At 50.1% G+C, this 27,909-nt stretch overlaps 2 protein-coding genes across 8 annotated transcripts; both read left to right on the top strand.

The window, feature by feature from the left end:
• Positions 1 to 77: 77 nt before the first annotated feature.
• Setd1a (SET domain containing 1A, histone lysine methyltransferase) lies at positions 78 to 24,377 on the top strand. 6 transcript variants are annotated; one of them, XM_040753711.1, is made up of 19 exons: positions 78 to 321; positions 1,546 to 1,710; positions 1,924 to 2,019; positions 4,538 to 4,808; positions 7,716 to 7,837; positions 8,071 to 8,300; positions 8,860 to 9,769; positions 9,905 to 10,696; positions 11,132 to 11,308; positions 11,494 to 11,581; positions 12,247 to 12,404; positions 12,565 to 12,652; positions 15,458 to 15,784; positions 20,052 to 21,110; positions 21,487 to 21,659; positions 21,736 to 21,846; positions 22,008 to 22,127; positions 23,341 to 23,478; positions 23,555 to 24,377. In XM_040753711.1, the coding sequence occupies exons 2-19, from the start codon at positions 1,561 to 1,563 to the stop codon at positions 23,726 to 23,728; spliced, it is 5,184 nt and encodes a 1,727-aa protein (XP_040609645.1). In that variant the 5' UTR covers positions 78 to 321; positions 1,546 to 1,560; the 3' UTR covers positions 23,729 to 24,377. The 6 variants fall into 6 exon arrangements, with proteins under 6 accessions (XP_040609645.1, XP_012967125.1, XP_021084337.1 ...); XM_013111671.3 differs by having other exon boundaries at positions 78 to 793; XM_021228678.2 differs by lacking the exon at positions 78 to 321 and adding an exon at positions 846 to 959 and having other exon boundaries at positions 8,863 to 9,769.
• A 135-nt stretch (positions 24,378 to 24,512) lies between these two features.
• On the top strand, positions 24,513 to 27,889 carry Hsd3b7 (hydroxy-delta-5-steroid dehydrogenase, 3 beta- and steroid delta-isomerase 7). 2 transcript variants are annotated; one of them, XM_005064345.4, is made up of 7 exons: positions 24,529 to 24,950; positions 25,298 to 25,469; positions 25,691 to 25,846; positions 26,032 to 26,140; positions 26,211 to 26,310; positions 26,446 to 26,608; positions 26,893 to 27,889. In XM_005064345.4, the coding sequence occupies exons 2-7, from the start codon at positions 25,304 to 25,306 to the stop codon at positions 27,306 to 27,308; spliced, it is 1,110 nt and encodes a 369-aa protein (XP_005064402.1). In that variant the 5' UTR covers positions 24,529 to 24,950; positions 25,298 to 25,303; the 3' UTR covers positions 27,309 to 27,889. The 2 variants fall into 2 exon arrangements, with proteins under 2 accessions (XP_012967206.1, XP_005064402.1); XM_013111752.3 differs by lacking the exon at positions 25,691 to 25,846 and having other exon boundaries at positions 24,513 to 24,950.
• The last annotated feature ends 20 nt before the right edge of the window (positions 27,890 to 27,909 follow it).

Below are 27,909 nucleotides of genomic sequence, written 5' to 3'. Positions count from 1 at the left end.
CGCCCAGGTTTTGGTGGAGTCTACGGGAAGCAGCCCGTTACGCTGTGCTCCGCACGCCTGGCCACGCCTCTCTGCGCGGCGCGTTAGCCCCGCCCACAACAGGATCCGCAGATTCGCTACCCGACTCCTTAGGATTATTTGGGCACCTTGTCTGAAAATTTTCAAGAAACTCTGAGAAGACTTTTTCCCTGTAAACATTTCGCCCTGAGCCCGAATTCGGCTGCTACTTGAGTTGTGCTAGAAAGAAAGATCCAGGAATAGCGGTCGACACTGCCAACAGGGCTTGGCTACCCGGGCGTCATTTTCTCGACTCCACCGCAGGTGAGAGGAGGTGACGGCCAAAGCCCAGAACGGTGGCGAATCTGCACTGCAGCCTCATAGGCATTAGAGCTGCGCAAGGAAGGGGCAGGGAAGAGGAGCAAAGGAGCGCGCATCCTGTCCACTCATCTGCCCCGCCCGCCTCGCGAATCTGCGTCGTTCGACGCACCACTCAAATCTCCCGAGCTCCGGCTGGCCTCCTCCCCCTCGCTCCGCCCCCCTTTCCTCAGGGGCTTGTCGCAGCTTTCGTCGCCGCCGATTCGTCACGAACCCCAAGGCCGGAGCAGCTGGATAAGGGTGGTGCAGTCCACTCTCCGGGGGATGCGGCCAATCTTCAGGCTCCCTGGGCTACAACTCCCGAGCCTTACAGGGCGCCGCCCGAGGCAAGGCCGCTACGCTCGGCCCCGTGGATCCCTCCGCAGCACTCGCAGCGAAAGTGCGAATGCAGACGCTGTGCCCGCTGGGCCTCGTGCAGGTGGCGGTGGTGTTTGGTGCGCGCGCCGGGGAGGTGGTGGTGGGGGGGCGCCGCCGCCGCCACCGCTGCGGGGCCGGGTCTCGCGCTGCCGCCGCCGCCGCCGCCGCCTCACGCCGCTGAGGTGCTGCGCGCGGTGGGGGGAGGGTGAGCCGCTCGCCACGAGCGGGTGAGTAGGGCCTTGGCGCGCGTGCGCGGAGCCGGGGTGTGGGGGGGCACCGAACGCGCCCGGGCGGGAGGAGAGGGCAGCGGCGCGCGTTACCCGCCCCCCCCCGCCCGGATTCAGAGACCGAGGCTGGGTCTCAGGCTTGGTCTCGCGGTGTTTCCAACGCCCCGAAGAAGTGCCACCTCTGGTCCAGAGGACCGGGGCGCGGGGACGCGAGCGGCTGTGTGGGAGCGGGAGCGGGGCTTGGCCCGGGCCGCTGGCCGGTGAGGAGGCGGGAGGGGGCGGGGCCTGCGAGGGGACGGGGGAGGGGTCTTGCGTGGAGGCCAAGTGGGGCGCGCTAGGGAGAGCGGGAAGGTAAGGGGGCGCGAGATGGGCCTGGGCCCTGAGGGTAGAATTGGGGGTGGAGAGGAATGGAGTGTTACAGTGAACCTGGGTCCTCAGGGCAAAATCTGAGGGAGCCAGGGGTCATGCTGAGGTGTGGAAACCGGACTGTTGTGAGAAGCCGGGATCTGGGCAAGCCACTGAGGGACAGCAACGGAGTCAGGCCTAAGCCTTGGACCCCCATTGCGTATCCCTCTTTTCCTGACAGTGTAAATGAGCAAGGATGGACCAGGAAGGTGGGGGAGATGGGCAGAAAGCCCCGAGCTTCCAGTGGCGGAACTACAAGCTCATAGTGGATCCTGCTCTGGACCCTGCCTTGCGCAGACCTTCTCAAAAGGTGTACCGCTATGATGGAGTCCACTTCAGTGTCAGTGTGAGTGCGCCACATCTCTTCTTGACTCCCTTGGACCTCCAGTCTCCTCTGCTCCCATCCCCCTGTCCGGCGTTCAACACCAGACCTCCCTCCTCTACCTGTGGCTGGGATTTTTGAGAACGAGCAGGCTATGCCAGCTCTTCTGTATGTGGTTTCATAGGGTTGGTAGCCTGGTAAATTTTCATGCTGGTTTTGTCTCTTTCTGTTTGCTAGGACTCAAAGTACACTCCAGTGGAAGACCTCCAAGACCCCCGCTGCCATGTCAGGTCCAAAAACAGAGACTTTTCTCTCCCGGTTCCTAAGTTTAAGGTAAGTGTCTGCCGGTCTCCCAGCATGTTGGTTCTTGGAGAGTGTCAAGGATCCCAGCACCCTGGTCGTTATGTAGTCTCCTGAAGCGGCTGTCCCAGTGGAATGCTGACAACCGGATGTCATTGCCGTTGAGTCGTGAGGCTGAGATGTTTGGGACAGGAGGCTTGCTTGTATGGCTGAGGTGTCTCCAGTAGAGGGATGGTGCGGGTGGGTGTTTGCACGCAGTGACGCTGGGGTGCCCTAGTTATTCAACAGTTAGGGCCACTGCTAAGGCCCCTGCCCACTTGGTGTCCTAGGCTCCTCACTGTCTTTTGGGTGTGTGCTCCAGCTTGTTTGTAAGAGCAGCTCCATTTCCTGCGAGTGGGATGTTCTTCAGGTTTTGGACTGAGCCTAGAAAACTGGTGGTTCCTCGTTTTGTTGTTTTCGCTGATTTTTGAAGTAATTTGTTGGGGGCTTTCCCCTCTTCCACTTTCCCTGGGCAGTCTCACTTAAGCTCTGTTGCCGGAGTGTTTATTTCCCATACCTACTTCCAACTAGCACCAACCAGACACTAGAGACCTAAGCACATTATCCTTATTCTCTCAGTCCTTTTCGTTTTTTCTCTACTGATAAACAGCACCACCAGGTGCTCAGATGCACAAGCTCGAAACCCTAGGAGGTGCCTGGTAATCTTTGTCTTCCGGTGCCGTTTTCTTCACCTAGAGTCTTATGTTCATTTCACTTGGTCTTTCTGGCCCCTCCTCAATTTTAGGTTCTATCTTGCTGTCGCTAGTGTCTGGCACTGTTGTTCTTATTTTATTTTTATCTTCTGAGTGTTTTTTCTTTTTTAATATTTTTCAGACAGGGTTACTCGGTGTATAGCCTCAGCTGTTCTGGATCTCACAATGTAGACCAGGCTAGCTTTGAACTCAGAGATTTGCTTGCCTCTGCCTCCTGAGTGCTGGGATCAAAGGCGTGCGCTAACACCCTAGGGCAAGTCTGTTTTTTTTTATTATGTTATTTTTCGTGTGTGTGTGTGTGTGTGTGTGTGTGTGTGTGTGTGTGTGTGTATGTGTGTATGTTTACACTCAAACTTGCATGCTGTTGTGCACATGTAGAAAATTGGAGCGTCATTTGTGGAAGCTGGTTTTCACCATGGGTTCCAAGGATCAAACTCAAGGTTGTCAGCTTGGTGGCAAGTGCCTATGTCCACTGAGCCACCTTGCTGTCACATTAAGTCTGTTTTGAAGCATTGGCATGTGATTGAATTGGGCAGGCCTTATCACTTCCTTGCCACCATACTCCTGTTATATCCGAGCCAGACCCTCTTCAATGTTTAGAAAACTTCAAGATGGATAATTCCATGTCTTAGAAATCTGTTGTTTTGGTAAGCTTTGAGTTATCTACAAAGTCCAGTAAGAATGCCAGCATCTTCTTGATTCTTTGTATGAAGAATCCTTTTCTTGGCTTGAAGACACCCTGTCTATACCTCTGTTACCATTGTGTCATGTTTAGATTGTGTGGGTGGCTTATCTTATTTTTTCTTTATGAGGCATGGCCTCCCTAAGTAACTCAGGCTGGCCTTGAACTGAGGATACTTGTACATCAGCTTCCGAATGCTAGTATTTGCTAGTATTATAGAAGTGCACACTACACTTACCGCTGTCTTGTCTTTTCTGAATGGGAAATTTTTTTCTTACCTATGTGTTTCTCTACCCCACCCCTGGGTTTTTCAAGACACGGTTTTTCTGTGTGATGGTTCTGACTGACCTGGAACTTGCTTTGTAGACCATGTTATAATAAAGCTCAAGTGGCACCTTTGGGGATTCCGTGTTGGACGAGGTTGGCCGAGGTAGAGGAAGACAGACAGAACTTAGTGAGAAGTTTTATTAGAAAGGGGGGTGAATAGACAGAGAGCAGAAGAGAAGAGGGAGACAGGAAAAGTCCTGTCTGCCCCAAGGGAAAGAGAGTGGGAAAGAGGGGAGTGGGCAAAGAGAACAGGAAAGAGCGTGTAAGTGGGCAGGGGTCTGTCTTTTAAAGGGTCCTTTGCACCTTGGTGGAGACCATGCAACCACAGAACCCTGGGCTGACCAGAGTACTGCCTGAGTGCATTCTTCCAGGTGACGGGGCAGGCCAGCATAATGCCTGAATCTTTACAGACAAAGCTGGCCTTGAACTCACTGAAATCCACCTGCCTCTGCCTCTGCTTCTCAAGTGCTACTTGACGTGTGCTACTCTTGTGTTTCTAATATCTAGCCTGTGGTAGTCAGTAGACCTGAACTAATAAATTATTTCCTTTTACTATTTCCTATTGTGTGTATTGATTCTTAGATTGCGTGTGTCTTTTTCCCTGCTTTTTGTCATAAGAGGAATTCAGAGAGAGAGGTCAGGACTACTGCAGGGCCCATGATGCCCACTTCACTTGCCCATTATGCCAGTCTCTCAGACTGTCTTGACTCATGGATCTCTCAAGTTTCCCAGATGGTAAGGGAACTGTGCTCCTTATGGAATCCCCAGCCTAACTCTTGTCTTTCCACAGCTGGATGAATTCTATATTGGACAGATTCCACTGAAAGAAGTGACTTTTGCAAGGCTCAATGACAATGTGCGGGAAACCTTCCTGAAGGACATGTGCCGGAAATATGGTGAGGTGGAAGAAGTGGAGATCCTTCTTCACCCCCGCACACGGAAGCACCTGGGCCTGGCCCGTGTGCTCTTCACCAGCACTCGGGGTGCCAAGGAAACTGTCAAAAACCTACACCTCACCTCGGTCATGGGCAATATCATCCATGCTCAGCTTGATATCAAAGGTGAGGGCTCCCCTGCCTGTTGCTTAAGGTTGGTCTCTGTCAGGGATTATATCTACAAATAACTGGTACATACCTATTGGGCTCAGCCAAGTAATTGGGATCATGCTTTTTTACTCAAATTCTTGAGGTCAGATGTGTTTCTGAACTTAAAATCTTTCACGTTTTAGAGAAAAATTAAGGTACATGAAAGTCTTTTTGTGTGGTGTTGATAACATGGTAATGTCAGTATCCCATTGTCAATCACATTTTTCTGCTTATAAGAAATTGTACTAGCCGGGCGTTGGTGGTGCACGCCTTTAATCCCAGCACTTGGGAGGCAGAGGCAGGCGGATCTCTGTGAGTTCGAGGCCAGCCTGGTCTACAAGGGCTAGTTCCAGGACAGCCTCCAAAGCCACAGAGAAACCCTGTCTCGAAAAACCAAAAAAAAAAAAAAAAAAAAAAAAAAAGAAATTGTACTTAGGGTAAGGCTTGAACTGTAGTTAACTTAATACTGGGTTCTCCAAAGTACGGAAACTTTAAGAGGAGTGTGTGTGTGTGTGTGTGTGTGTGTGTGTGTATTTATGTGTATGACTCTTTTGCTTGCATGTATATCTGTGTACAGAATGTATGCCTGATGCTTGTATCAGATTCCCCTGGTACTGGAGTTTTGATGGTTGTGAGCCACCACATGGGTGCTGGGAACTAACTCCAGTCCTCCGGAAGAGCATTGGGTGCACTTAACTGCTGAGTCGTCTCTCCTGGCAGAGTGAGGCTTTTTTGTTTGTTTGTTTGTTTTGAAATTGTAGTTTGTGCCTGCTTTGGCAGCACATATGCTAAGATTGAAATTCAGGTAATTGAGGAACTGGAGTTTTAGTAGTAGAGGACATGCCCAAAAAAAGACCTATGAGGATTCAGGTAAATAAAGCAGAGCTTCATTATGGCATGTGCCTATAATCCTAGTGTTTGGGAAACAGAGATGGGAGGATTATTTGAGGCTAACCTGTCTACAGAGATGATTCTGGGCCAACTGGGGCTACGTAATGAGATCCTGTCTCAAAAAAACTAAAAAGGAACTAGGAGATAACTCAGTGGGTAAGTATAGACTTGAATTTGAATGAACATGACTCATAAAATCCAGGTGTAGTTGCTTGTGCCTGTAACTTTGGTGTTGGTATGTAGGGACAAGCAGATGCCAGAAATTCACTGACCAGCCAGCATAAGAAATGGCAAGCTTCAGTTGTAGTGAGACCCTGTCTTGAAGGGGTGCGATAGAGTGCAATATTGGGAGATATCCAGTGTCTTCTTTGGCCTCCATGCATATGCACTTGGACAGCCACAAGTCCACACACACACACACACACAAAGAAAGAAAGATGGAGCTGGTTTGAACTGCTTTCAAGGAATTACAGGGGAGAAATGAGACATGGCAAACTAGGTTACAGTGCCAAAGAAAGCAGCTGTAATTGGTGTTTGCAAGTGAGAGTGAAGACCGACGTTCTCAAATTTGACTGTAGACTTTCATATGTAACTCATGGTTTTCATGTTTGTTTTTGAGATAGAATCTCACTATATAGCTTTGGCTGGCCTTGAACTCACAGAAATCTGCCTGCCTCTGCTACCTGAGCTCTGGGATTAAAGAGCCTTTAATAGTTTTTGTTGTTATTAACTTTTTTGACTTTTTTATTTGTTTTATAGGTCTCACTCCATAGCTTAGGCTGCCCTTGAATTCTACACTTGACCATGGGTTTTATTTTTGGTGTGTTTTGTTTTGCCTCTAAAGATTTATTTTATGTACAGTATGTTTGTTTGAGTATATGTGTGCTTGTGTGTGTGTGTGTGTGTGTGTGTGTGTGTGTGTGTGTGTGTGTGTGTGTGTGTGCCAGAGGAGGATGTTGGATCCCCTGCAATTGGAGTCAGGGATAGTTAACGAGCCACCCTGTGGATGGTAGGAACCAAACCCAGGTCCTCTGTAAGTGTTCTTAACCACTGAGCCTCTCCAGGTCCTTGTTTTTGTTTTTCCGGACAGAGTCTCATGTTGCCAAGCCTGGGTTTGAACTTCATTTATAGCCAAGGATGAGTTTGATTTCTAATCCTTCTTCATCCTGGATTATAGGCTTGTACCAGTATGCTTAGTTTGTGTGGTGCTGGGGATGAAATCCAGGAAGATACTCTATCCACTTGGCTATACTGCAGTTCCCTGTTTCATGTTTTTGAGTCAGTCTTGCTATCTGTCTCTGGTTGACCTGTACTAACTGTGTAGCTCATGTTGAGTTGGATGGATCCTTGGCCTTGTTTCAGTCTCCCAAGTATGAGGGTTATAGACATGTACCACTATACTGGCACCTCTTTGGCTTTTTTTTTGTTTGTTTTGTTTCACCTCTGTTTTTCTGAAAAAATTTTTTTTGTTGAAATTTCAAGATTAGGATTTCTCTGTATAGTCCTGCCTGTCCTGGAACTCTCTCTGTAAACCAGGCTAGCCTCAAACTCACAGAGATCTGCCTGCTTCTGCCTCCCAAGTGCTGGGATTAAAGGCGTGCGCCACCAACACCTGGCCATTGTTTTTATTTAGGAAGTTTGACCAGTCTGGTTATATGAGACCTTGTCTCAATAAAATAAAAAGAAATGATAGAGCTAGTCAAAACAACAACCAGCAGGTAGAAATGAGGTACACGTTCCCAAGGATTAAGTTAAGCATGAGATTGATATTCAGCAGGCAGATTTGTGTGTATTTGAGGCCAGCCTGGTGTACAGAGTGAGTTCCAAGATATATGCCGAATCCTGGTTGGAAAAATGAGAGAGAGACAGATGTCTTAAAGCATACAGCTCAAGAAATTGTAGGAAACTTGAGGCCTGAGGAAGAAACAAGACTACTAAATCAGGGAAGTTGTTTTTCCTTCTGACTGTTGATTTACATTTCTCTCCATCTAGGACAACAACGAATGAAGTACTATGAATTGATTGTCAATGGCTCCTACACTCCTCAGACTGTGCCCACTGGAGGCAAGGCCCTGAGTGAGAAGTTCCAGAGCTCTGGTGCAGCCACTGAGACGGTGAGAAGCTTGTGGCTGCCATGGCGTTAGATACAGGGACTCATTACCTGGTCACCAGGAACAGGAGCCATCTGGGAAGGTCCTAAACTTTACTGTTAAGTATAGGAAGAGCTAAGGAATGATGCCTAGGTGCTTTCAGAAACAAAGAACTGGGATTCTTGGACTGGTGCAGGACACATTTTTAAATTATTCCTGATCTTTTTTTCTTTCTCCTTGCCTCACTTTTTATCCAGACTGAAGCCCGTCGACGATCTTCCTCTGACACAGCTGCCTACCCAGCAGGCACTGCTGTGGGGGGCACCCCTGGCAATGGCACTCCTTGTTCCCAAGATACAAATTTCTCCAGCAGTCGACAAGATACCCCATCTTCCTTTGGCCAGTTCACCCCTCAGTCCTCCCAAGGAACCCCCTACACACCTCGGGGCAGCACCCCCTACTCTCAGGACTCTGCCTACTCCAGCAGGTATGAAAAGCACACCTGTCTTGGCCTGAGCCATTTGATTCTGGGAGTTGGAGCTGTGAAGAACAAGCCCCAAGTGTCTGTGAGAAGGAATTGGAAACTGTTTGTTTTAATCTCTAGTTTCAACTGACAAATTGCTGTTTTCAGGGATACTAATGGGATACTTAATCAGTACATAGAAGCAGATGTTGAGGAATTTTGTTCTTAGGGTGTGTGTGTGTGTAGTTATAGAAGGTTGTCTGTACCTTCATGTGGGTGTTGAGAATTGAACCTGGATCATCTGCAAGAGCAGTCTGTACTCTTAACTTCTGAGTATCTCTACAGCTCATTGTTAGATTTTAAAAGGTTTTTACGTGTCTGAGTGTTTTGCCTGCATGTATGTCTGTGCACACAGCGTTCTTAGTTCCCATGCAGAGGATCACCTGGAACTGGAGTGAGAGATGGTTTGAACTACCATGTGGGTGCTGGGATAGAATCTGTCACTAGGGGTATCTGACTGTGAATGGAAATGTCAGGTTAGGTCACATAGGGTGGAGCCTGGCTAACTCCCTTCCTCCTTCAGCAGCACTTCAACTTCCTTCAAACCCCGGCGGTCAGAGAACAGCTATCAAGATTCTTTTTCTCGCCGCCATTTCTCTGCATCTTCAGCCCCTGCAACCACCTCCACTGCCACCTCGGCGTCTGCAGCAACCACTGCAGCCTCCTCTTCCACACCTTCATCCTCCTCATCGTCCTCCTCCTCCTCCTCCTCTTCCTCAGCCTCTCAGTTTCGTGGTTCTGACTCTAGCTACCCAGCATATTATGAAAGCTGGAATCGCTACCAGCGGCACAGTTCCTACCCACCTCGCCGGGCAACTAGAGAGGACCCTCCTGGGGCTCCATTTGCTGAAAATACGGCTGAGCGCTTCCCACCTTCCTATACCTCTTACTTGGCCCCTGAGCCTAACCGATCCACTGACCAAGACTATCGGCCCCCTGTCTCAGAGGCCCCACCTCCAGAGCCTCCAGAACCTGGTGGTGGTGGTGGTGGCGGCAGCGGCGGTGGTGGTGGCGGCAGCGGTGGTGGTGGTGGCGGTGGTGGTGGTGGTGGTGGGGCACCCAGCCCTGAGAGAGAAGAAGCCCGGACTTCCCCACACCCACCTTCACCTGCCCGCTCTGGCTCCCCAGCCCCAGAGACCACCAACGAGAGTGTCCCCTTTGCTCAGCACAGCAGCTTGGACTCCCGCATTGAAATGCTGCTGAAGGAACAACGCTCCAAATTTTCTTTCCTGGCCTCTGATACAGAAGAAGAAGAAGAAAACAACAGTGCAGGCCCTGGAGCTAGAGATGCAGGGGGTGAGGTGCCTTCTGGGGCAGGTCATGGGCCCTGCACACCCCCTCCTGCCCCAGCTAATTTTGAAGATGTAGCACCTACAGGGAGTGGAGAGCCAGGGGCTACCCGGGAGTCACCAAAGGCCAATGGACAGAATCAGGTGAGTCTGTAGCATCTGGGAAGGAAGCTTATATCTTAGGGGAGAGGGAAGATGGTCAGACAAGAAAACAAATTTGAGGGCAAGCTCAGGGAGCTCTAGTAGGAACTGTCTGTGACTCTCCTCCATTCCCTACAGGCTTCTCCGTGTTCTTCTGGAGAAGATATGGAGATCTCTGATGATGACAGGGGTGGTTCACCTCCTCCAGCCCCAACGCCCCCCCAGCAGCCGCCGCCGCCACCGCCGCCACCACCTCCCCCTCCTCCTCCCTACCTTTCTTCCCTTCCTCTAGGTTATCCTCCCCATCAACCTGCCTACCTCCTCCCACCCCACCCAGATGGACCACCACCCCCTGAGTATCCTCCTCCACCTCCGCCACCACCACCCCACATCTATGACTTTGTGAACTCCCTGGAACTTATGGATCGACTTGGGGCGCAGTGGGGAGGGATGCCCATGTCCTTCCAGATGCAGACCCAGATGTTAACTCGGCTCCACCAGCTTCGGCAGGGCAAGGGATTGACTGCTGCCTCAGCTGGTCCTCCTGGTGGGGCCTTTGGCGAGGCCTTCCTCCCTTTCCCACCCCCACAAGAGGCATCCTATGGCTTGCCCTACGCTCTGTACACACAAGGGCAAGAAGGTCGTGGGGCATACTCTCGGGAGGCCTACCACCTGCCCTTGCCCATGGCAGCCGAGCCCCTGCCTTCTTCCTCAATCTCCGGAGAAGAGGCCCGGCTGCCTCACAGGGAAGAAGCAGACATGGCAGAAAGCAAGGCCCTACCATCAGCAGGCACTGTGGGTCGAGTGCTGGCTACCCTTGTTCAAGAGATGAAGAGCATTATGCAGCGAGACCTCAACCGCAAGATGGTGGAGAATGTGGCCTTTGGAGCCTTTGACCAGTGGTGGGAGAGCAAGGAAGAAAAGGCCAAGGTGAGGAGGTCTGGTGCTGGGGACCATGGACGCTTGGGTGTTTTGCTGAAGGAGATAGACCTTTGACTTTCCCAGATTGTCCGGTTAAAAGTAGGGATAGGAGAAAGTGAAGTGGATGTGGGCCTTATGAGAGGGGAATCAGGCACAGAGCAAAGGTAAACATAGGCCTGGGTCAGACGAGCTTTGTGCTGGCTCCTTTGCTCTTGCAGTGGACAGAACTCTTAAGTGTTTCTGCCCTGTCTTCAGTTCTACCATTTGTCACGTGTTTCCTAAGGATAGATGGCCTAAGTTATCAGACTTGAGAATCTGCTTTAATTGGCCAGAGATAGTATCAGCTAAAGGATGTCTGTGTTCCTGAGGCACATTGTTGGTTCTTGGGCAGGAGGGAATAACTGTGCTCTGGGTTCTGCAGCTCAGTCTCCCTACTATCTGCAGCCATTCCAGAATGCAGCCAAACAGCAAGCCAAGGAGGAGGATAAAGAAAAGATGAAGCTTAAAGAGCCAGGCATGCTGTCCCTCGTAGACTGGGCCAAGAGTGGCGGTATCACAGGCATTGAGGCCTTTGCCTTTGGGTCAGGGCTACGAGGGGCCCTGCGGTTGCCTTCATTCAAGGTATCCAGGAATGTGGTGATGGGGAAAGCTGGTGGGCCTCCCTTCCTTGGGGAAATGGTTGTTGGGAGTCGGGTGAGACTGTGGGTGATGGTAGTTGAGTGAGGGTTTTTAAAAAATTTTTCCTCCCTCCTCATCCTCCTCCCTGATTAAGTTCTAAGTGGTCACTATTTTTCTGCATCTGCCAGGTAAAGCGGAAAGAACCATCAGAAATTTCAGAGGCCAGTGAGGAAAAGAGGCCCAGGCCTTCTACTCCAGCCGAGGAAGATGAAGATGGTAAGTAGAACAGGAGGGTGGTCTGCTTAGAGTCAGATAGGAAGCAAGAGAAGAGGTGAGGCAGTCAGGGTTATCTCTAAGGATGAGGAACCAAATGGAGACCTTGATGCAGAGTTCAAGTGAATGAAAGGAATTCCAAAAGGCATCAGTTCAAGTGAATGAAAGGAATTCCAAAAGGCATCAGAAACATCAGATAGGCTTTCCCCTGAGTTATGGTTCTTAGCTCTGCTATGCTGATTTAAATAGTTCTGTGTTTTCACTTACAAAGAAGAAATTTCACATCTGGAGTTCACCATCTAATGCTTTTGTGGTACAGTCTGTTGAAGTCTGGGCTGTTGGTTGGCAGCTTCTGTGACTTGAACCGTCTTTATTTTGAGTCAGAGTTTTTTCCCTGGAGAACTCTGCCTTTTATTACTTTCTTAGGCAAGGTAAAAAGAGTTGGCATCTTTTTTCACACAGCTTAGAAAATGGTGAAAAGAAATCTGTGGGATGTATCTTAAGTTGTATGACGTGTTGGTGTGTTTGTCTGTGTGCTAAGTTTCAACTTTGCTCTCTGTGAGTTCTGCCTGTCTGTGAAGTAGACGTAGTATATAAAGTTCCTTCCATCTGGGATAGGAGAGCAGTAATTACTGATACATTGTGATTGCTCCGACTTCCTCTTGCAGACCCTGATCGAGAGAAGGAAGCTGGGGAACCAGGACGTCCAGGGACCAAGCCTCCGAAGCGGGATGAAGAGCGAGGGAAGACGCAAGGGAAGCACCGGAAACCCTTTGCTCTGGACAGTGAGGGGGAAGAGGCATCCCAGGAGTCTTCCTCAGAGAAGGTGAGAGAGATGCCAGGCACCCGGTGTCTGCCAGAAGCTTTCCTGAGCACCTGTTTGTACAGCCAGCTTCTCACTAAGCTGGGGCCCAGGCAGCCAGCAGGGCTTCATGGGTGAAACCCTGTCTTTTTCTTGTTAGTCTCAATTTGTTCTTTTCTTTAAGGATGAGGAGGAAGATGAAGAAGATGAGGAAGATGAAGAGCGGGAGGAAACTGTAGATGCCACCAAGAAGGAGGCAGAGGCATCAGATGGTAAGTGTAGACAGTTGAGTAGAGTATACTCAACTGGGGTATACTATCTTGTTTATCTTTTCCCAAATTCATAGACCTTTCCTGCTGGACTCCTGGCCAGTCTTGCCCTTCGCAAAAACAGTTCTTTTAGCAATGTCTTTTGGAATCTGAGACTCTTCGGGACATTAACCCTATTAGTTCAGAGTGCTCCCTCTTCTGAAACAGGTCTCCTTGTGGACAGTCCAGCAAAGTCTGTTTCTTTCCCCAGGTCCTAGACGTGAAGGGTATGCATTCTCCTTTGGCACCTTGATGCTACCATTCTAAGCTTCCTCATGTTAGAGCACTGCTCTTCCTGTGAGGCCCGGCCATCACTGCAGACAGGCTACTTGGTTTTTTTTGGTTTTTCGAGACAGGGTTTCTCTGTGGCTTTGGAGGCTGTCCTAGAACTAGCTCTTGTAGACCAGGCTGGTCTCGAACTCTCAGAGATTCACCTGCCTCTGCCTCCCAAGTGCTGGGACAGGCTACTTTTTAAGGTGATGGCCTAGGGTAAAAAGTCTGGCAATGTGCTAGACCCTAGGAAAGAGCCACTGTGGTCTGCATGGCGATAGGTATTCTTCTGAAATACTGTTTCAGCAGTGGCCAGGGTTGGTAACGGTGAGGTTTAAGGCCTTACAGAAGAAGCAACGGGCTGGGTTTCTTGCTTAGAATGAAGACAGCTGGGTCCCGTAGGTCCTTTGACTGCCTTCCCATCAGCTGTACCTCTAACGTGCACCCTGAATTTGTAGTCTTTGCTACTTCTGGTCTGCTTTTCTCATTTAGATTCTTAGGGACAGGGTCTTTAGCCCAGGCTGGCCTTACTTCTTTTGTAATCCTTTCCTAGTTCTGTCTAAATGGAGTGCTAGAATTGCAAGCATGCCATCATGCCTGGTGTGGGCTGTGCTGGGGATCAAACCTAGGCCTTGTGCTAGACAAGCACTCTACCAATTGACCTGCTATCCCCTGGCTCCTTTGCTGCAGTCTTGAGTGATATCTGTCTATTTCCTTCCTTCTGTTCCATTTTCCAAACTGCTAATAAAATTTCCTTTCCTAAAATATATATTTTAGGAAATGTACTCTTTTCTACAAGGTCTTTGCCTGACTCCCTACTTTCTGCCAAAGTGGCACTATATGTCATGTGTTTAGACCCTCTCTTTCTCTCTCCCTCTCTCCCTGTCCTCATTGCCTTACTTATCCTTTCAAGTACTGGAATTACAGGCATTTTCCATTATACCTCTTCAGAATTTTTTAGTGCTCTCTCATCTGATACTGATCTTCCATAAGTGTGGTATATATATGTTTTGGCCTGTGCCATGATATGTATGTGCATGTGTGTCAGCTCTCTCCTTTTACATCTAAGTTTCAGTGTTCAAACTCAGGTCATCAGTTTGGTAACAGGTGTCTGCTGAAGCCATCTTGCTAGATCCTTGTTTTGTTTTGTTGAGGAAGAGTCACATAGCCCAGGAAGGTCTCTAACTTACTGTGTAGATGAACATGACCTTAAACTTTTGGTCTTCCTGCCTCTCCCTCTAGATTACATGTACCTACCACCATGACTGTTTTTCAACACAGGGTTTCTCTGTATTGTTTTGGAGGCTGTTCTGGAACTTGCTCTGTAGACCAGGCTAGCCTCAAATTCACAGAGATCTGCCTGCCTCTGCCTCTCAAGTGCTGGGATTAAAGGCATATGCCACCAATGCCCAGCTCATGACTGGTTTTTATCGGTTTATTGATTTGATTTGATTTATTTAACTTTATTTTATGGGCATTGATGTAAAGGTGTCAGATCTCCTGGAACTGGAGTTACAGACAGTTGTGAGCTGCAAGATTTATTTATGTATACAGTATTCTGTCTGCATGTGTGCCTGCAGGCCAGAAGAGGATGTCAGGACTCATAACAGATGGTTGTGAGCCACCATGCGGGTGCTGGGAATTGAACTCAGGACCTCTGGAAGAGCAGCCATTATTTTTAACCACTGAGCCATCTCTCCAGCCCCTATTTTTAATTTTTTTTTAAATTGTTTTGTTTTTTTCAAGACAGGGTTTCTCTGTGTAACCCTGACTGGCCTGGGACTCACTCTGTAAATGGAAGTGTCCTCAAACTCCCAGAGATCCACCTGCCTCTGCCTCCCGAGTGCTAGTATTAAAGACATGCACTACCACTGCCTAGTTGACTGACTTTTTATTTTAATTAATTAAATTCTTTAATTTAGCATACAATCTAAGATTTTCATTGTGACGCTATACATTTATATGACTATGCACTATTCATGCCTTCACTGCTCCTTGCTGGTACCCTCTCCCCTGAGTTGACCCTCTTTTTGCTTGATGCCACATTTGTTCATTGCCCTCCCTCGTTCTCCCTTTTTTTTAGACCTCTCTCCATTCCCTATACACATCTAGGTCCTTTCTACTTTCAAATCATGTACTGTTATTCCAGAATTCTTTGTGAGTACAACTTCACAAACCCACTTTGGTAATCCAAGCTGACTGCTTGCTAGTCTCCAGGTCTCTCCCTATTTTTGTTTTGTTGCTGTTGACACTACTGCTTCATCTCCATTTGTTTGTGGTGGGATGTCTCCTCCCAGACTTGCTCTTTTAAGTAGAACTCAGGGCTTTCCTTTCTGTGTTTTTCAGTCCCTTATACTGACATTGTCACCGTGAGCAGATGCTTGCTTATTTAACCTCTTGACTTCTTGGACTTCTGGCACTTGGTCTAGAGCCTCACATGCAGAGTGCTTAATGAGTGATCCTTCAGATTGACCACTGATTGTCTCTTCTGGATTCCAGGTGAGGATGAGGACAGCGACTCGTCCTCCCAGTGCTCTCTGTATGCTGACTCAGATGGTGAAAATGGTAGCACATCAGACTCTGAGAGTAGCAGCTCCTCTTCCTCTTGCTCCTCCTCTTCTTCCTCCTCGTCATCCTCATCTTCCTCATCAGAGTCCTCCTCTGAAGAAGAGGAACAGTCAGCAGTCATTCCCCCAGTGTCACCAACCCCCAGAGAAGTTCCAGAACCCCTTCCAGCACCTGATGAGAAGCCTGAGGCAGACAGGGGTGTAGATTCTCCTGTCATGCCTCTCCCTGAAAAGGGGACATCACCCACACGGCCTACAGGTAGGTGTCATGGGACAGGTGACGTGACTAAGATGTATGTTTGTCAGTGTCTACCTACATTCCATACCAGAGATGGTGTGTATGTGTGGGGACAGTTAAATGAGCACATAACATAGTAACATTAACTCATAACTGAGCTCTGCTTTGCTTTTCTTTGTAGATGTTTGTAGAGACTATTCATTCATACAGTACAAGTTTGGTACAAAGATATGGTGTGTCAATTTACAGGGAGATACAGGCATAAAAATAACTGTGATTTCAAACCAATAAATACTATGAAGGAAAAGTGCAAGGAACTCGGGGTCCTGAAGGCATCTGTGGGTCTGGGAACAGCACAGTTGGGCTGAAGTCTGAGCAAAACAGATAGTGAGGAAGAATTAGCAGATATATAGGCTCTGCATAAGGCACAGAATGGAAGAGGGTTCACCCTGTGGTGCGTTGAAGATTTCGGGTGGATGGTGGCGAGAACTGAAGAAGTTGGTAAAGACCCCATGTAAAATGTGGAGTCTGTGTAGAAAGCAAATTGCTAGATGATAGTGATTTGAAAGGATGCATTACAAAGAAGAGTTGGAAAGGAGCCAGGGAGACTGTTCAGAGCCTGGGAAGATAGCAAAGAATGGAGAATGGGATGCTGAGACATAAGGATCCCTCTAAAATTAAATTTTAAAAAATGTCAGCATCCATAGGACGCTGACCTCTTCTGACACCTCATTCACTCACAGCCTCTTGTGAGTCTCTGGGCAGCAGAGACTCATTCCACTTTCTGAGCCCACATCTGCACCCCAAAATGACTGTTCTGGCAGAAAGAGAGAGTTGGGAAAGGGGAAGGAGATATAAGGGTCTCATTAGAAGGGATACAGGAAAAATACAGTCTAGGACTGGGGATAGAGCCCAGTAGGTAAAGTGCTTGCCACACAAGCCTGAGAACTTTTGGGTTTGATTTGAGCACCCACATAAAGGTGTGGTGGCTTGCACTTGCAACCCCAGGTTTGGGGAAGCAGAGACAGATCCCTGGGGCTGAGCTCCTTGTCCCAGTGAAAGACTGTATATCAAAAAACAAGGTGGACAGTTGAAGAACTACACTTGAGGCTGAGAATCAGGGATAGTGGAAATAGGAATGAAGACAGAAGATAAATGACTTGGACTGCATGCCACAAAAAGATGTTCAGTAAAGTGATCTAGGATTACAGACACTGATGACTTAGAGTTGAGTTGAGGCCTCTGGACTTTTGAGATAAAAACATTGGCAATTTGGGATGGAGAGATGGCTCAGAGGTTAGGAGCAGTGACGGCTCTTCCAGAGGTCCTAAGTTAAATTCCCAGCAACCACATGGTGGCTCACAACCATTTACAATTCAATCTGGTGCCCTTTTCTGGTATGTAGACAGAACTTTGTATATATAATAAATAAATAAGTCTTTAAAAAAAAAAAACATTGGCAATTGGATTATAGAGCCAAGGCTTTGGGAAGAACAGTCTGCCCAAGAGCAGTGAGAGCACTGATGTGAACTCAGTTGTCCACCCTGAAGAACATGGGATGAGAGAGCAGGGGCAGAGGGCGAAGCCAGGGAGGGTAATGTTTTGTTCATCAAGCAAAGCAGAGGTGTAAGAGGGAAGTAAAAACCAGGTGCTGTGGTTATAGTTCTATGTGTTCATGTGGGTGTTTGCTTGTATGTCTGTATACTACATGCATACAGTACCTACAGAGGCCAGAAGAGTTCTTCAGACCCCCTGGGACTGGAATTACAGGCTATTGCAAACCACCATGTAAGGTGCAGGGAACTGAACCTAGGTCCTCTGCAAGATCAGGAAATACTCTTAACTGCAGAGCTATTTCTCCAACTCCTATCTTTAAAAATGGAGGGGACGCCGGGCGGTGGTGGCGCACGCCTTTAATCCCAGCACTCGGAAGGCAGAGGCAGGAAGATCTCTGTGAGTTTGAGGCCGGGCTGGATCGATAGCCTCCAAAACAATACAGAGAAACCCTGTCTCGTAAAAACCAATAAATAAATAAATAAATAAATAAATAAATAAATAAATAAATAAATAAAGGAGGGGACAATGGAAGATGGTTCAATGGTTAAGAATACTGGCAGCTCTTTCAGAGAACTAGGGTTCAATTCCCAGCATCCATTTGGAGGCTTAAAGCTATCTGTAATTCTCATTCCAGGGAATCCACAGACAGTGAAAGCAACCATACACAGAAAAATTTGGGTTTTTTGTTTTTGTTTTGTTCAAAAGGAAAGTGTAGACAGGTGTGGTGGCACAGCGGTGTAGTCCCAGCTGCTTGAGGATCTGGCAGGATATCAAGTTTGAGGCCATCCTAGGCTTTTCAGGCCTAATCTTGACAATATAGCAAGACTGTATCAAAATAAATTTTGACAAAGGTTCAGCCATCTAGCTCAGTGATAGTATTTACTTTAGCATGCATGAGGCCCTAGGTTCAATGTACAGTACTAACTGAATGAACAAATGAATGAGTAAACACACAAACGAATGAATGAATGAGAGGGCCACAGAAGTTATAATAAGATACAATTACTTGACAGGTCATTGGAATTACAGATTTCAGATGAATAGTTCAGACTGAAGACAAGTACTAAGGGGTGAGAAAAAATAATGTGAACTGTGTGGTAGATGTGCACACCTTTAGTCCCAACGCTCGGGAGGCAGAGGTAGGTGGATCTCTTGAGTTTGAGGCCAGCCTGATCTACAGAGTAAGTTCCAGGACAGCCAGGGCTGTTACACAGAGAAACCGTGTCTTGAAAAACAAACAAAAAACAACAGTGATAGCTAGTTTTCTGTAAGGGTAGAGTACCTAGGGCTGTGTGGCTTAGTGCCAGGAGATTGGGGAAGGCCTGAAAAGGTAGTCGTCACTTTCCTTTGGAAAGTGGCAACTTAATAAACAGTAGCCTAATTGGAGAAAGGTTGTTAAGTGTCTAGTGACAGCAGGCAGTTTCAGTCAGTTTAAATAGCAGAAGGGAAAACTGGGTATAATGGTACATGCCTGTGATCCCAGCATTTACAGGGGAATCAGCTTCATCCTGGGCATCAGGGAATTCCAGGCTAGTCTGAGCTACATGAGACCTCTCTCAAAAAGCAGGGGATGGGGTGGGTGAGTGCATATGTTTACAGGGTATGCCTGACTGGGAGATTTCAGAGACAAATAGAACACCTTAGTCTTGCCTTTCTTTTGTCTTCGAGTTTGGTTTATTTTTGCTTTCCCCAGGAATTAGGTTTCCTCTGTCTCTTCATTCCAGCTCAGTGTTCATACCTGCCCAACCACCAGGCTAGCAACAGGCCAACCTACTATCTTAGACGGTTTTAGGAAAGTTTCTGATTGGGCTAGCTTGATCTGGTGACAGTCTTTATGGTTTCAGTCAGTGATGGCCCTGAGAAGGAAACTGGGAGGAACGGACTTCTAGGTTCTTGTTTTTAAGAATTTGAGGCCATGGAGAGCAATTCCCAGAAAAAAAAAAAAAAAGTTGTACTGACTGAGCAGGTAACCCAAATTGTATCCTAACTAAATGAAAGCCTGGGGCAGTGAGAGAACAGAGGGATCTGTGTGAAGAAAGCTGAGTTGGACGTCTAGTTGTATACTTTGCCACTGTCTGAGACCCACGTGATGGCCAGGACCTAGGACACAACACATTGAAGGGCCCTACTTAGTGCTCCCAAGTAAGATGCTGTCAGTTTAAGGCAATATGCACAGCTGATTGCTGCCTGGCCAGTCAGATATGGGACTGGCTACCACTTAGTTCTGAAAATGGTAGAGCCAGATGTAGAAGTTCTGAGCTCATAAGTGTCTAGTTATGGAATATGTTCTCTTCCTGCAGTCTTACAGTCTATAAGCCCAGTGTTAATGGAAGCCCTTCCCTCCCCAGTTTTCCTAGTTTGGCTAGCCATTTGATTTGGTTGGTTATCCCATTCAAATGAAAGCTTCCTGCACTTAACTGTTGCTGAGTTTTCTCCATACCTGACATGACCAGACTCAGTATATCCTGGAATAATGGACAGGTACTATCCTGTTCAGGGAGTACACAATGCTGAGAATGATATGGGCAGGAGAGAGGCAGACAGAGTGTCTGTCAGCTGTGTAAGCAGGTATGTGCACATATCACCATGAGTGTACGAGATAGAAGCTAAGCAGAATAGGGTAGAACTTGATGAAGTAAGGCTGCCTCACTCCAATATAGCTGAGCCCAGGTCTCCAGCCCTGACAGTTGTCTGATGCCGTTGACCTTTGCCCATGTGCTTCTATCCCCAGGTTCCGCTGAGGAAACACCTAATATACCACAACCTCCTCCAGAGCCAGCAGCTGGACCTCCAGACCCTGCCCCTCGCCTGGATGAGCGCCCCTCTTCTCCTATCCCTCTCCTACCCCCACCCAAGAAACGCCGGAAAACTGTCTCCTTCTCTGCTACAGAGGAGACGCCAGCTCCAGAGCCTCCCCCAGCTGCCCCACTGCAAGCCAAGTCTCCTGGCCCAGTCTCTCGAAAAGTTCCCCGGGTTGTGGAACGGACCATTCGTAACCTACCCCTGGACCATGCATCTCTGGTTAAAAGTTGGCCTGAGGAGGTGTCCCGAGGGGGTCGGAATCGGGCTGGAGGTCGTGTCCGCTCTGCTGAGGAAGAAGAGGCCACGGAGTCAGGGACAGAAGTGGACCTGGCAGTGCTGGCTGACCTAGCCCTGACTCCAGCACGACGGGGGTTGGCTACCCTACCCACTGGTGACGACTCAGAGGCCACAGAGACCTCAGATGAGGCTGAACGCCCGAGCCCTCTTCTCAGCCACATCCTCTTGGAACACAATTATGCCCTGGCCATCAAGCCCCCACCTGCCACACCAGCACCTCGGTCCCTAGAACCAGCTCCTGCCCTTGCTGCACTCTTCAGCTCCCCAGCGGATGAAGTCTTAGAGGCCCCTGAGGTGGTGGTGGCTGAAGCAGAGGAGCCAAAGCAGCAGCAGCAGCAGCAGCATCCGGAGCAGGAAGGGGAGGAGGAGGAGGAAGGGGAGGAGGAGGAGGAGGAGGAGTCTTCAGAAAGCAGTAGCAGCAGCAGCAGCAGTGATGAGGAAGGGGCTATCAGGAGGCGTAGCCTCCGCTCCCACACTCGACGAAGACGGCCACCACTCCCACCCCCACCCCCACCCCCTCCTTCCTTTGAGCCAAGGAGTGAATTTGAGCAGATGACCATCCTATATGACATTTGGAACTCAGGCCTGGACTTAGAAGACATGAGCTACTTGCGGCTTACATATGAGCGACTGTTGCAGCAGACCAGTGGGGCTGACTGGCTTAATGATACCCACTGGGTCCATCACACAAATATCCTGAGCCACAGAGCCTGCTTGCACCCTAGAGCAAGGCACAGGGCTGGGATGGGGTCAGCTTTCCCCTGGGATTGTATGGCCAGAATGTCATCCTCAGGTCAGTCCTACGGCTGCAGTAGTCTCCTATCTGTCTAACTTACTGTGCCTTGATTAGCTTTGGGTTCTTCTCTAGTGGCCAGCTATCTTTTCCCTCTGCCTTGTGTCTCTTATGGCTGAACAGGTAAGGTCTAGACTTGCCTTCTCCTGTCTGTCTCCTGAGTATTCTCACCATCGGACCAGCTACCCTGTAGGCTGGGTCTGGGGTGGGTAGGAGGTGTGAGCACCAAGGGATTGGCCATAGGAAACCTGTTTTCTTCCTTAACACCCTGCACTCACCAACCTAAGCACTCCAAAGCGTAAGCGGCGGCCTCAAGATGGGCCCCGGGAACATCAGACAGGCTCTGCGCGCAGTGAAGGCTACTATCCCATCAGCAAGAAAGAGAAGGACAAGTACCTAGATGTGTGCCCTGTCTCAGCCCGACAGCTGGAAGGCGTGGACACTCAGGTAGAGCCCTGCCCCAGGCCCTAGCTTGCTGCCTCCTTCCTGTCCTTTAAGCACTCATCACCTGTCTTGCTCACAGGGGACTAATCGGGTACTTTCTGAGCGACGGTCAGAGCAGCGGCGGTTACTGAGCGCCATTGGCACCTCAGCCATCATGGATAGTGACCTGCTAAAGTTAAACCAGCTCAAGGTCAGGAGGGGAGACTGGAGCAGGGAGGAGACCCAGTGGAAACAAAACCACAGCAAGGAGATTGCCCCTGTGGACCCTGTGGGACAGGGGAAGGCTGAGGGGAAGGGAAGGGGCAAGTTTGTGGGAACATCCAGCAGTTAAAGCTGCCTTTTGTCCCCTAGTTCCGGAAAAAGAAACTCCGATTTGGGCGGAGCCGTATCCATGAGTGGGGTCTCTTTGCCATGGAACCCATCGCAGCTGATGAGATGGTGATAGAGTATGTTGGCCAGAACATCCGCCAGGTAAGGTTCCACTCAGCACAGCCCAGTCACTGACTGTACAGCCGCATGGATTTCATGCCACCATCTGGTCTTTTGTACAAAGCCTCACTCATTACTGCTACTGCTGCTGCCCAGCTTTGACGTTAGTGGTCCAGCCAGGAACACTGGACAGTAACGATAGTAAAGAGTGGTGTTGATGCTAGAGGATTGTAGGTGTGGGGACCCATAACTGCCCAAAGACCTGCACGCTAAAGGGTAATGAACTCCTGGGGCATCAGGGTGCATATGCTCCGTTCTGGAGACAGCATGTGCCGAGGCTCAGAAGCTGTGTCCTCTTAGAGAGCCCTATTGCTCACGTGCAGCCTTGCACATGGATGGGGTGTCCTGGGAGTCATGCAAGCAAGGCCTTGAGAACCTAATAAGCTCCCTCTGGCTGTGTAAAAAGAGCTTGTGTGGACTGGCCCCAGTGGGGCTTCGTGGCAGGTCATAGCCAAGGTATGGATGAGGTAGTGGCATCAGGGGTAACAGGAATCTAGCCTGTGGGTCCAAAGTGGTTGACAGAACCAGGTAGTAGAGGGTGAAAATAAGTTGTTAAGGCTTTCCTCAGGGCATCCCCAGTAGCTTTGAATATTGTAGTTGGGAGCAGCAGAAGGAACAGAAATGTAGTCAAGATTTGTCCCAGTGCAGATGTGAGCTTGGGGTCCTAGGGTTGTAGGTAGGGATGACGTCCCACAGTCCTACAGAGGTGGACTTGGCTGGAGATTGAAGCCTGGGTGGAGTCCTCCCTTAGAGCTGGAGGTTAGAACTCTGCAAAGGGGTAAGGTCACCCAGTGAGAGTGGCGAATGCATTGCCTGTTTCCTGGGAATAGCTGCCCCTTGCTGAAAGGCCTTTGTTCTGGCACAGACCGTCTGCCATCTGCTCTCACCAGCTGCCCAGTAGGTGTCTGGGAAGGATAGTCCTAGGAAAGGATTCAGTTGAAGGCATGGCCACTGTCACGTCAGAAGCTGCTGCGGGCCCACAGCATACTGTGAGCTCCATTGTGGCCACACAGGTTCTCAGAAGAGCCAGTACTGTCTTCCCTAGAGTCCTTCTGACTGACTTTGGACCAGAATGGGTGGAAGCAGGTAGACCCCAATGCATATCCAGCCAGCGTGGCCCCAAGAGCTGTTGGCTTGGCCAGCTAGCTCATGCAGTGGCGGAAGTCCATGACATGTGTGCATCTCATCCTCCCAGATGGTAGCTGACATGCGGGAGAAACGCTACGTTCAGGAGGGCATTGGCAGCAGCTACCTTTTCCGGGTGGATCACGATACCATCATTGATGCCACCAAGTGTGGCAACCTCGCCAGGTTCATCAACCACTGCTGCACGGTGCGCTCAGGGCTGGGCCAGGGCTGGGCTGGGCAGGGGTGAGGTGGGGCTGCGGCTTACACTGCCCCTCCTGCAGCCCAACTGCTACGCTAAGGTGATCACCATCGAGTCTCAGAAGAAGATTGTGATCTACTCCAAGCAGCCCATTGGCGTGGATGAGGAGATCACCTACGACTACAAGTTCCCACTGGAAGACAACAAGATCCCGTGTCTGTGCGGCACCGAAAGCTGCCGTGGCTCCCTCAACTGAGGTGGGGCAGGACTGGTGCCCTCACCCCTATTTATTCCCCCTTGGTGCCCTAAGCTCCCAGCACCCCCAGCCTTAGTGGGCTCAGCAGGGTCCACATGCCCCCATCTCCACATGTGGGATAGGGGCCCTGAGCCCAGCAAGGGAGCCTCAGTCCTTTGAGGTAACTTTTGACTCCCCTGTACCCCATGCCCAACCACCCTCTTAATTTTTTTTTCTTTGCGGAGAAGAAGCTGTAAATGTTTTGTAGCTGCCAGCAGCTGTTTCCTGTGGAAACCTGGGGTACCAGCCTGTATAGATGCTATTCTTGGGGGCTAAATAGCCCCCTCTGCTTCATGTTAGTGGGGACTTCCCCTTCAGCTCTATGTGCACCCCTCCCCAGTTTAGGGGTCTCTGGGGCAGTGGCCATGTTCTCCCCCTGGGGGGGCCTTTGGCCCCTAGTCCTGGGAACTCTGTGCCTGGAACCCTGCCTCATCTGTTCCTGCCAGACCCTGTGGGTCACCCTCCCACCCTGGTGTCTCAGGGCTCTGGCTCAGTGGGCCAGGATGGTGGTGGGAAGGCCCTTCTTGTTGGGCTGGATTGTACATAATGTTAATAGTGAAAACCCAACGCCACATTTTTATAATTGTGATTAAACTTTATTGTACAAAAATGCTTGGTCACTATCTTTGCGAAGAGCAGGCTGGGATGCAAGTTGACATAGTGGGTGGAGCAAGATAAGGGGAAAATGGGTGGCTTGAAGTTTGGGGTGAGTAGGCCTACAACACAGTGCTGCTGTGGACCAACCTAACGACCACAACAACCACGCCAATATCTCCCCATGCACGCTAGCCAGAGCTGTACCAAGATCAGGCTTCCCTCTCTTTCCCCAGAACCACAGCTAGTGCTGGGCCTCCAGCCTACTGGGGAACCCAGTAGGAGGGATGAACCAAGGTCACCCTGTTTCTACTCCATTATCCCCAACTACATTACCAAGTGGGTAGGTTCTGTCCTCTGCCTGCCTGCCACAGAGTGAACTGGCCACCAGGGGGCACTCTAGCAAAATTCCCTTCTCCAAACTTCCTTGCCCGCCCCTAGGGGTGGAGGCTAGGCTGGTCTCCTTCCTGGAATGGGGCAGGAGGGAGGAGCAAGCGGAAGGAAGGAAGCCCGTGTGCAGCTAGTTGACCCACCAGCCCAGGACAACCTCTCCCAGTGGCCAGTTTGGACTCCCTGGGACTAGCAACAGGTAGGCAGATGACACTGCACTCCAGGTGGCCCTTCTCTTGGTCTCAGCCCTTCCTCCCTCCCTAAGCCCTTTCTGTCCAGCTCTGCCATTTTCTTCCTCTTTGGTATTCCCAGTCATTTTTTCCATCCACCTCAATCCCTAACCCTTTCTGCATCCAGCCCTAGTGACTCAGCGGTTAGGGTCAAGAGGGCAGGCAGCCCGACTGCTACGAGCGCACAACTGCAACCCACAGCTAGTGCTCAGCGCCTTCCACATCGTTGCCCCACCTGCTAGATTCCGTCTAGGAATCACACACTTGAAGCAGGCGGTATCCGGCAATTCTAGTGAGCAAGACTCTCTTCCCACAGCTGGGCATGGCAGAACCTGCGCAGGTGCCATCACTGGTATACCTAGTCACAGGTGGCTGTGGCTTCCTGGGGGAGCATATTGTTCGAATGCTGCTGGAACGGGAGCCCAGGCTCCGGGAGCTGCGTGTCTTTGACCTGCACCTGAGTCCCTGGCTAGAGGAGCTGAAGACAGGTGATGGAAGTGGGGCAGGAGCGTGAGGAGGGTGTGGTGCTCCATCCCTCCCTGACTGGGATGCTTGCACTTGTGGGAAAGATGAGTCCTGTGTTGGTCTCCAGCTCACACAGCTGGGATGCGTGAGTCACTGGGAGCACGTGGCCCCTGGAGGCATGCAGGCTGAATTCAGCAGCTGGCCAAGGCCCCAGCTCTGACACTGCCTGGGGCCTCTCCACCAGGGCCTGTGCAGGTGACCGCCATCCAAGGGGATGTGACTCAGGCCCACGAGGTGGCAGCTGCCGTGGCCGGATCTCACGTGGTCATCCACACAGCTGGGCTGGTGGATGTGTTTGGGAAGGCCAGTCCACAGACCATCCACAGAGTGAATGTGCAGGGTGAGGTGCTACCTACCTGTTAGAGTGACACCTGTCATTCTTTAGTCTGGCCATCCTGTCATCTTCCTGTCCTGCTGAAAACCCAGCCCCATCACTGCTGTCCTACCCTCTCCTTAGACACTGGGTGGAGCAGGAGGAGGTCGAGTCAGGAAGACACAGCTTGCATCTGTCCCTTCCCTTCACAGGCACACAGAATGTGATTGAGGCTTGTATGCAGACTGGAACTCAGTTCTTGATCTACACAAGCAGCATGGAAGTTGTGGGACCTAATGTCAAGGGCCACCCCTTCTACAGGTAAGCTTAGCCCCACTTAATTTCAGAGTCCATTTCCCTCCAGCACTGAGTCTTTTTTCTTCTGCTCTAGGGGCAATGAAGATACCCCATACGAGGCAGTCCACAGGCACCCGTACCCTTGCAGCAAAGCCCTTGCTGAGCAACTGGTCCTGGAGGCCAATGGGAGGAAGGTACTCTGCAAAGATAGTTGTTTGGAGTGCTGAAGGCAGAGGGAGAGCCTGACCCCCAGGCTTCTTTGACTCCATCTCCACTGCATGGTGGCCAGGGTAGAGCGGTGTGCTCCAACACTTTCCCTTTGTTACCAGGTCAACGGAGGGCTACCCCTCGTGACATGTGCCCTTCGACCCACAGGCATCTATGGTGAAGGTCATCAGGTCATGAGAGACTTCTACAACCAGGGCCTGCGCTTTGGGGGTCGGCTGTTTCGGGCCATCCCAGCTTCTGTGGAGCACGGTCGGGTGTATGTCGGTAAGGACAGGGCAAAGGGAGGCCGAGAGCAGGGCAAGGGGACTGTGTCTAAAGATGGCAGAGTCATGAGTGTCCCCTGGCCCCCTGAGGGCTGACATAAAAATATGTCCTAAGTTATGCTGAGCACTGAAGCAATGTGAGTGACAGTTCTCCAAAGAAAGAGAAGGGCAGCATCTATGCAGGACATCCAGACAGTAGTGACATTGGGTGGCATCTATATGGGGCCAAACGGGGACTGGATCAGGGGCCCTCAGTGACATATCTACCTCCCTCCCTATTGGTAGGCAATGTGGCTTGGATGCACGTGCTGGTGGCCCGGGAGCTGGAGCAGCGGGCAGCACTCATGGGTGGCCAGGTGTATTTCTGCTATGACAAGTCACCGTACAAGAGCTATGAGGACTTCAACATGGAGTTTCTGGGTCCCTGTGGACTTCGACTGATAGGCACCCACCCATTGCTGCCCTACTGGCTGCTGGTGCTGCTGGCTACCCTCAATGCCCTGCTGCAGTGGCTGCTCCGCCCACTGGTGCTGTACACACCCCTGCTGAATCCCTACACCCTGGCCGTGGCCAACACCACCTTTACTGTCAGTACCAACAAGGCACAGCGCCATTTTGGCTACAAGCCCCTCTTCTCATGGGAAGAGAGCAAGGCCCGCACCATTCAGTGGGTGCAGGCCTTGGAGGGTTCGGCCTGGTGACAGCAGGGCCGAGGACTGGAGGTCACTGTGGTATACTCAGAGCCTGAGCCTTCAGAGCCCGGATGGAGAGAAATGGCTGCCTTCTGAAGTGGGGGCTGCGGTGTCTGCCTGGGCAGTATGGACCTTGCCACGTTTTACCTACACAGATCTTGAACATGGATGGTATCCCAGTCTCCAAGTTCTAGGACAGGGTTTGGGGACAGGCCTGTCTTTGGTCCCAACTGAGGCCTGCCAGCTGGTTGGCAAAACTGATTCCTAAATGGTCTCATGACCCCTTCACATTTCCAGTTTCTCAAGCAGGAAGGGGCAAAGGTCCCAGAGAACCAGTGCTGGTTGGCGTACTCTGGATGCTGTCTTCAAACCTGGCTTCTGCCACATCTGGCTCTCCTTAAGGGTTACAGTTCCGTGAATTTCTTAAGTGTATCTCTTAGATGTTTATCTTTTCATTTGCTTTAAAGAAGGCTGAAGAACTCATGTCTTGCCTCTCCAACCAAATTCAATGCCTGTGACACTGTTAGCTTTTGGCCGAGAATGTCAACCATGCTGTATCTGACCAAGCCTGGATTAAAATCCTTTTCCAAGTCTGTCTCTACCTGTTGCT

Source organism: Mesocricetus auratus, unplaced genomic scaffold (assembly GCF_017639785.1).
Source record: "Mesocricetus auratus isolate SY011 unplaced genomic scaffold, BCM_Maur_2.0 Super-Scaffold_4256, whole genome shotgun sequence".
In the NCBI taxonomy this organism is placed as follows: Eukaryota; Metazoa; Chordata; class Mammalia; order Rodentia; family Cricetidae; genus Mesocricetus; species Mesocricetus auratus.
The sequence above is the reverse complement of the archived record's forward strand: the minus strand, read 5'-3'. Positions and strand labels throughout refer to the sequence as shown.

Coding starts and splice junctions, on each gene's coding strand:
- Setd1a (XM_040753711.1), top strand. CDS start 1,561: ATGGACCAGGAAGGTGGGGGAGATGGGCAGAAAGCCCCGAGCTTCCAG. Junction 2,020..4,537: donor TCCCGGTTCCTAAGTTTAAG/GTAAGTGTCTGC, acceptor GTCTTTCCACAG/CTGGATGAATTCTATATTGG. Junction 9,770..9,904: donor AGGCCAATGGACAGAATCAG/GTGAGTCTGTAG, acceptor CATTCCCTACAG/GCTTCTCCGTGTTCTTCTGG.
- Hsd3b7 (XM_005064345.4), top strand. CDS start 25,304: ATGGCAGAACCTGCGCAGGTGCCATCACTGGTATACCTAGTCACAGGT. Junction 26,311..26,445: donor TGGAGGCCAATGGGAGGAAG/GTACTCTGCAAA, acceptor CTTTGTTACCAG/GTCAACGGAGGGCTACCCCT. Junction 26,609..26,892: donor GCACGGTCGGGTGTATGTCG/GTAAGGACAGGG, acceptor CCCTATTGGTAG/GCAATGTGGCTTGGATGCAC.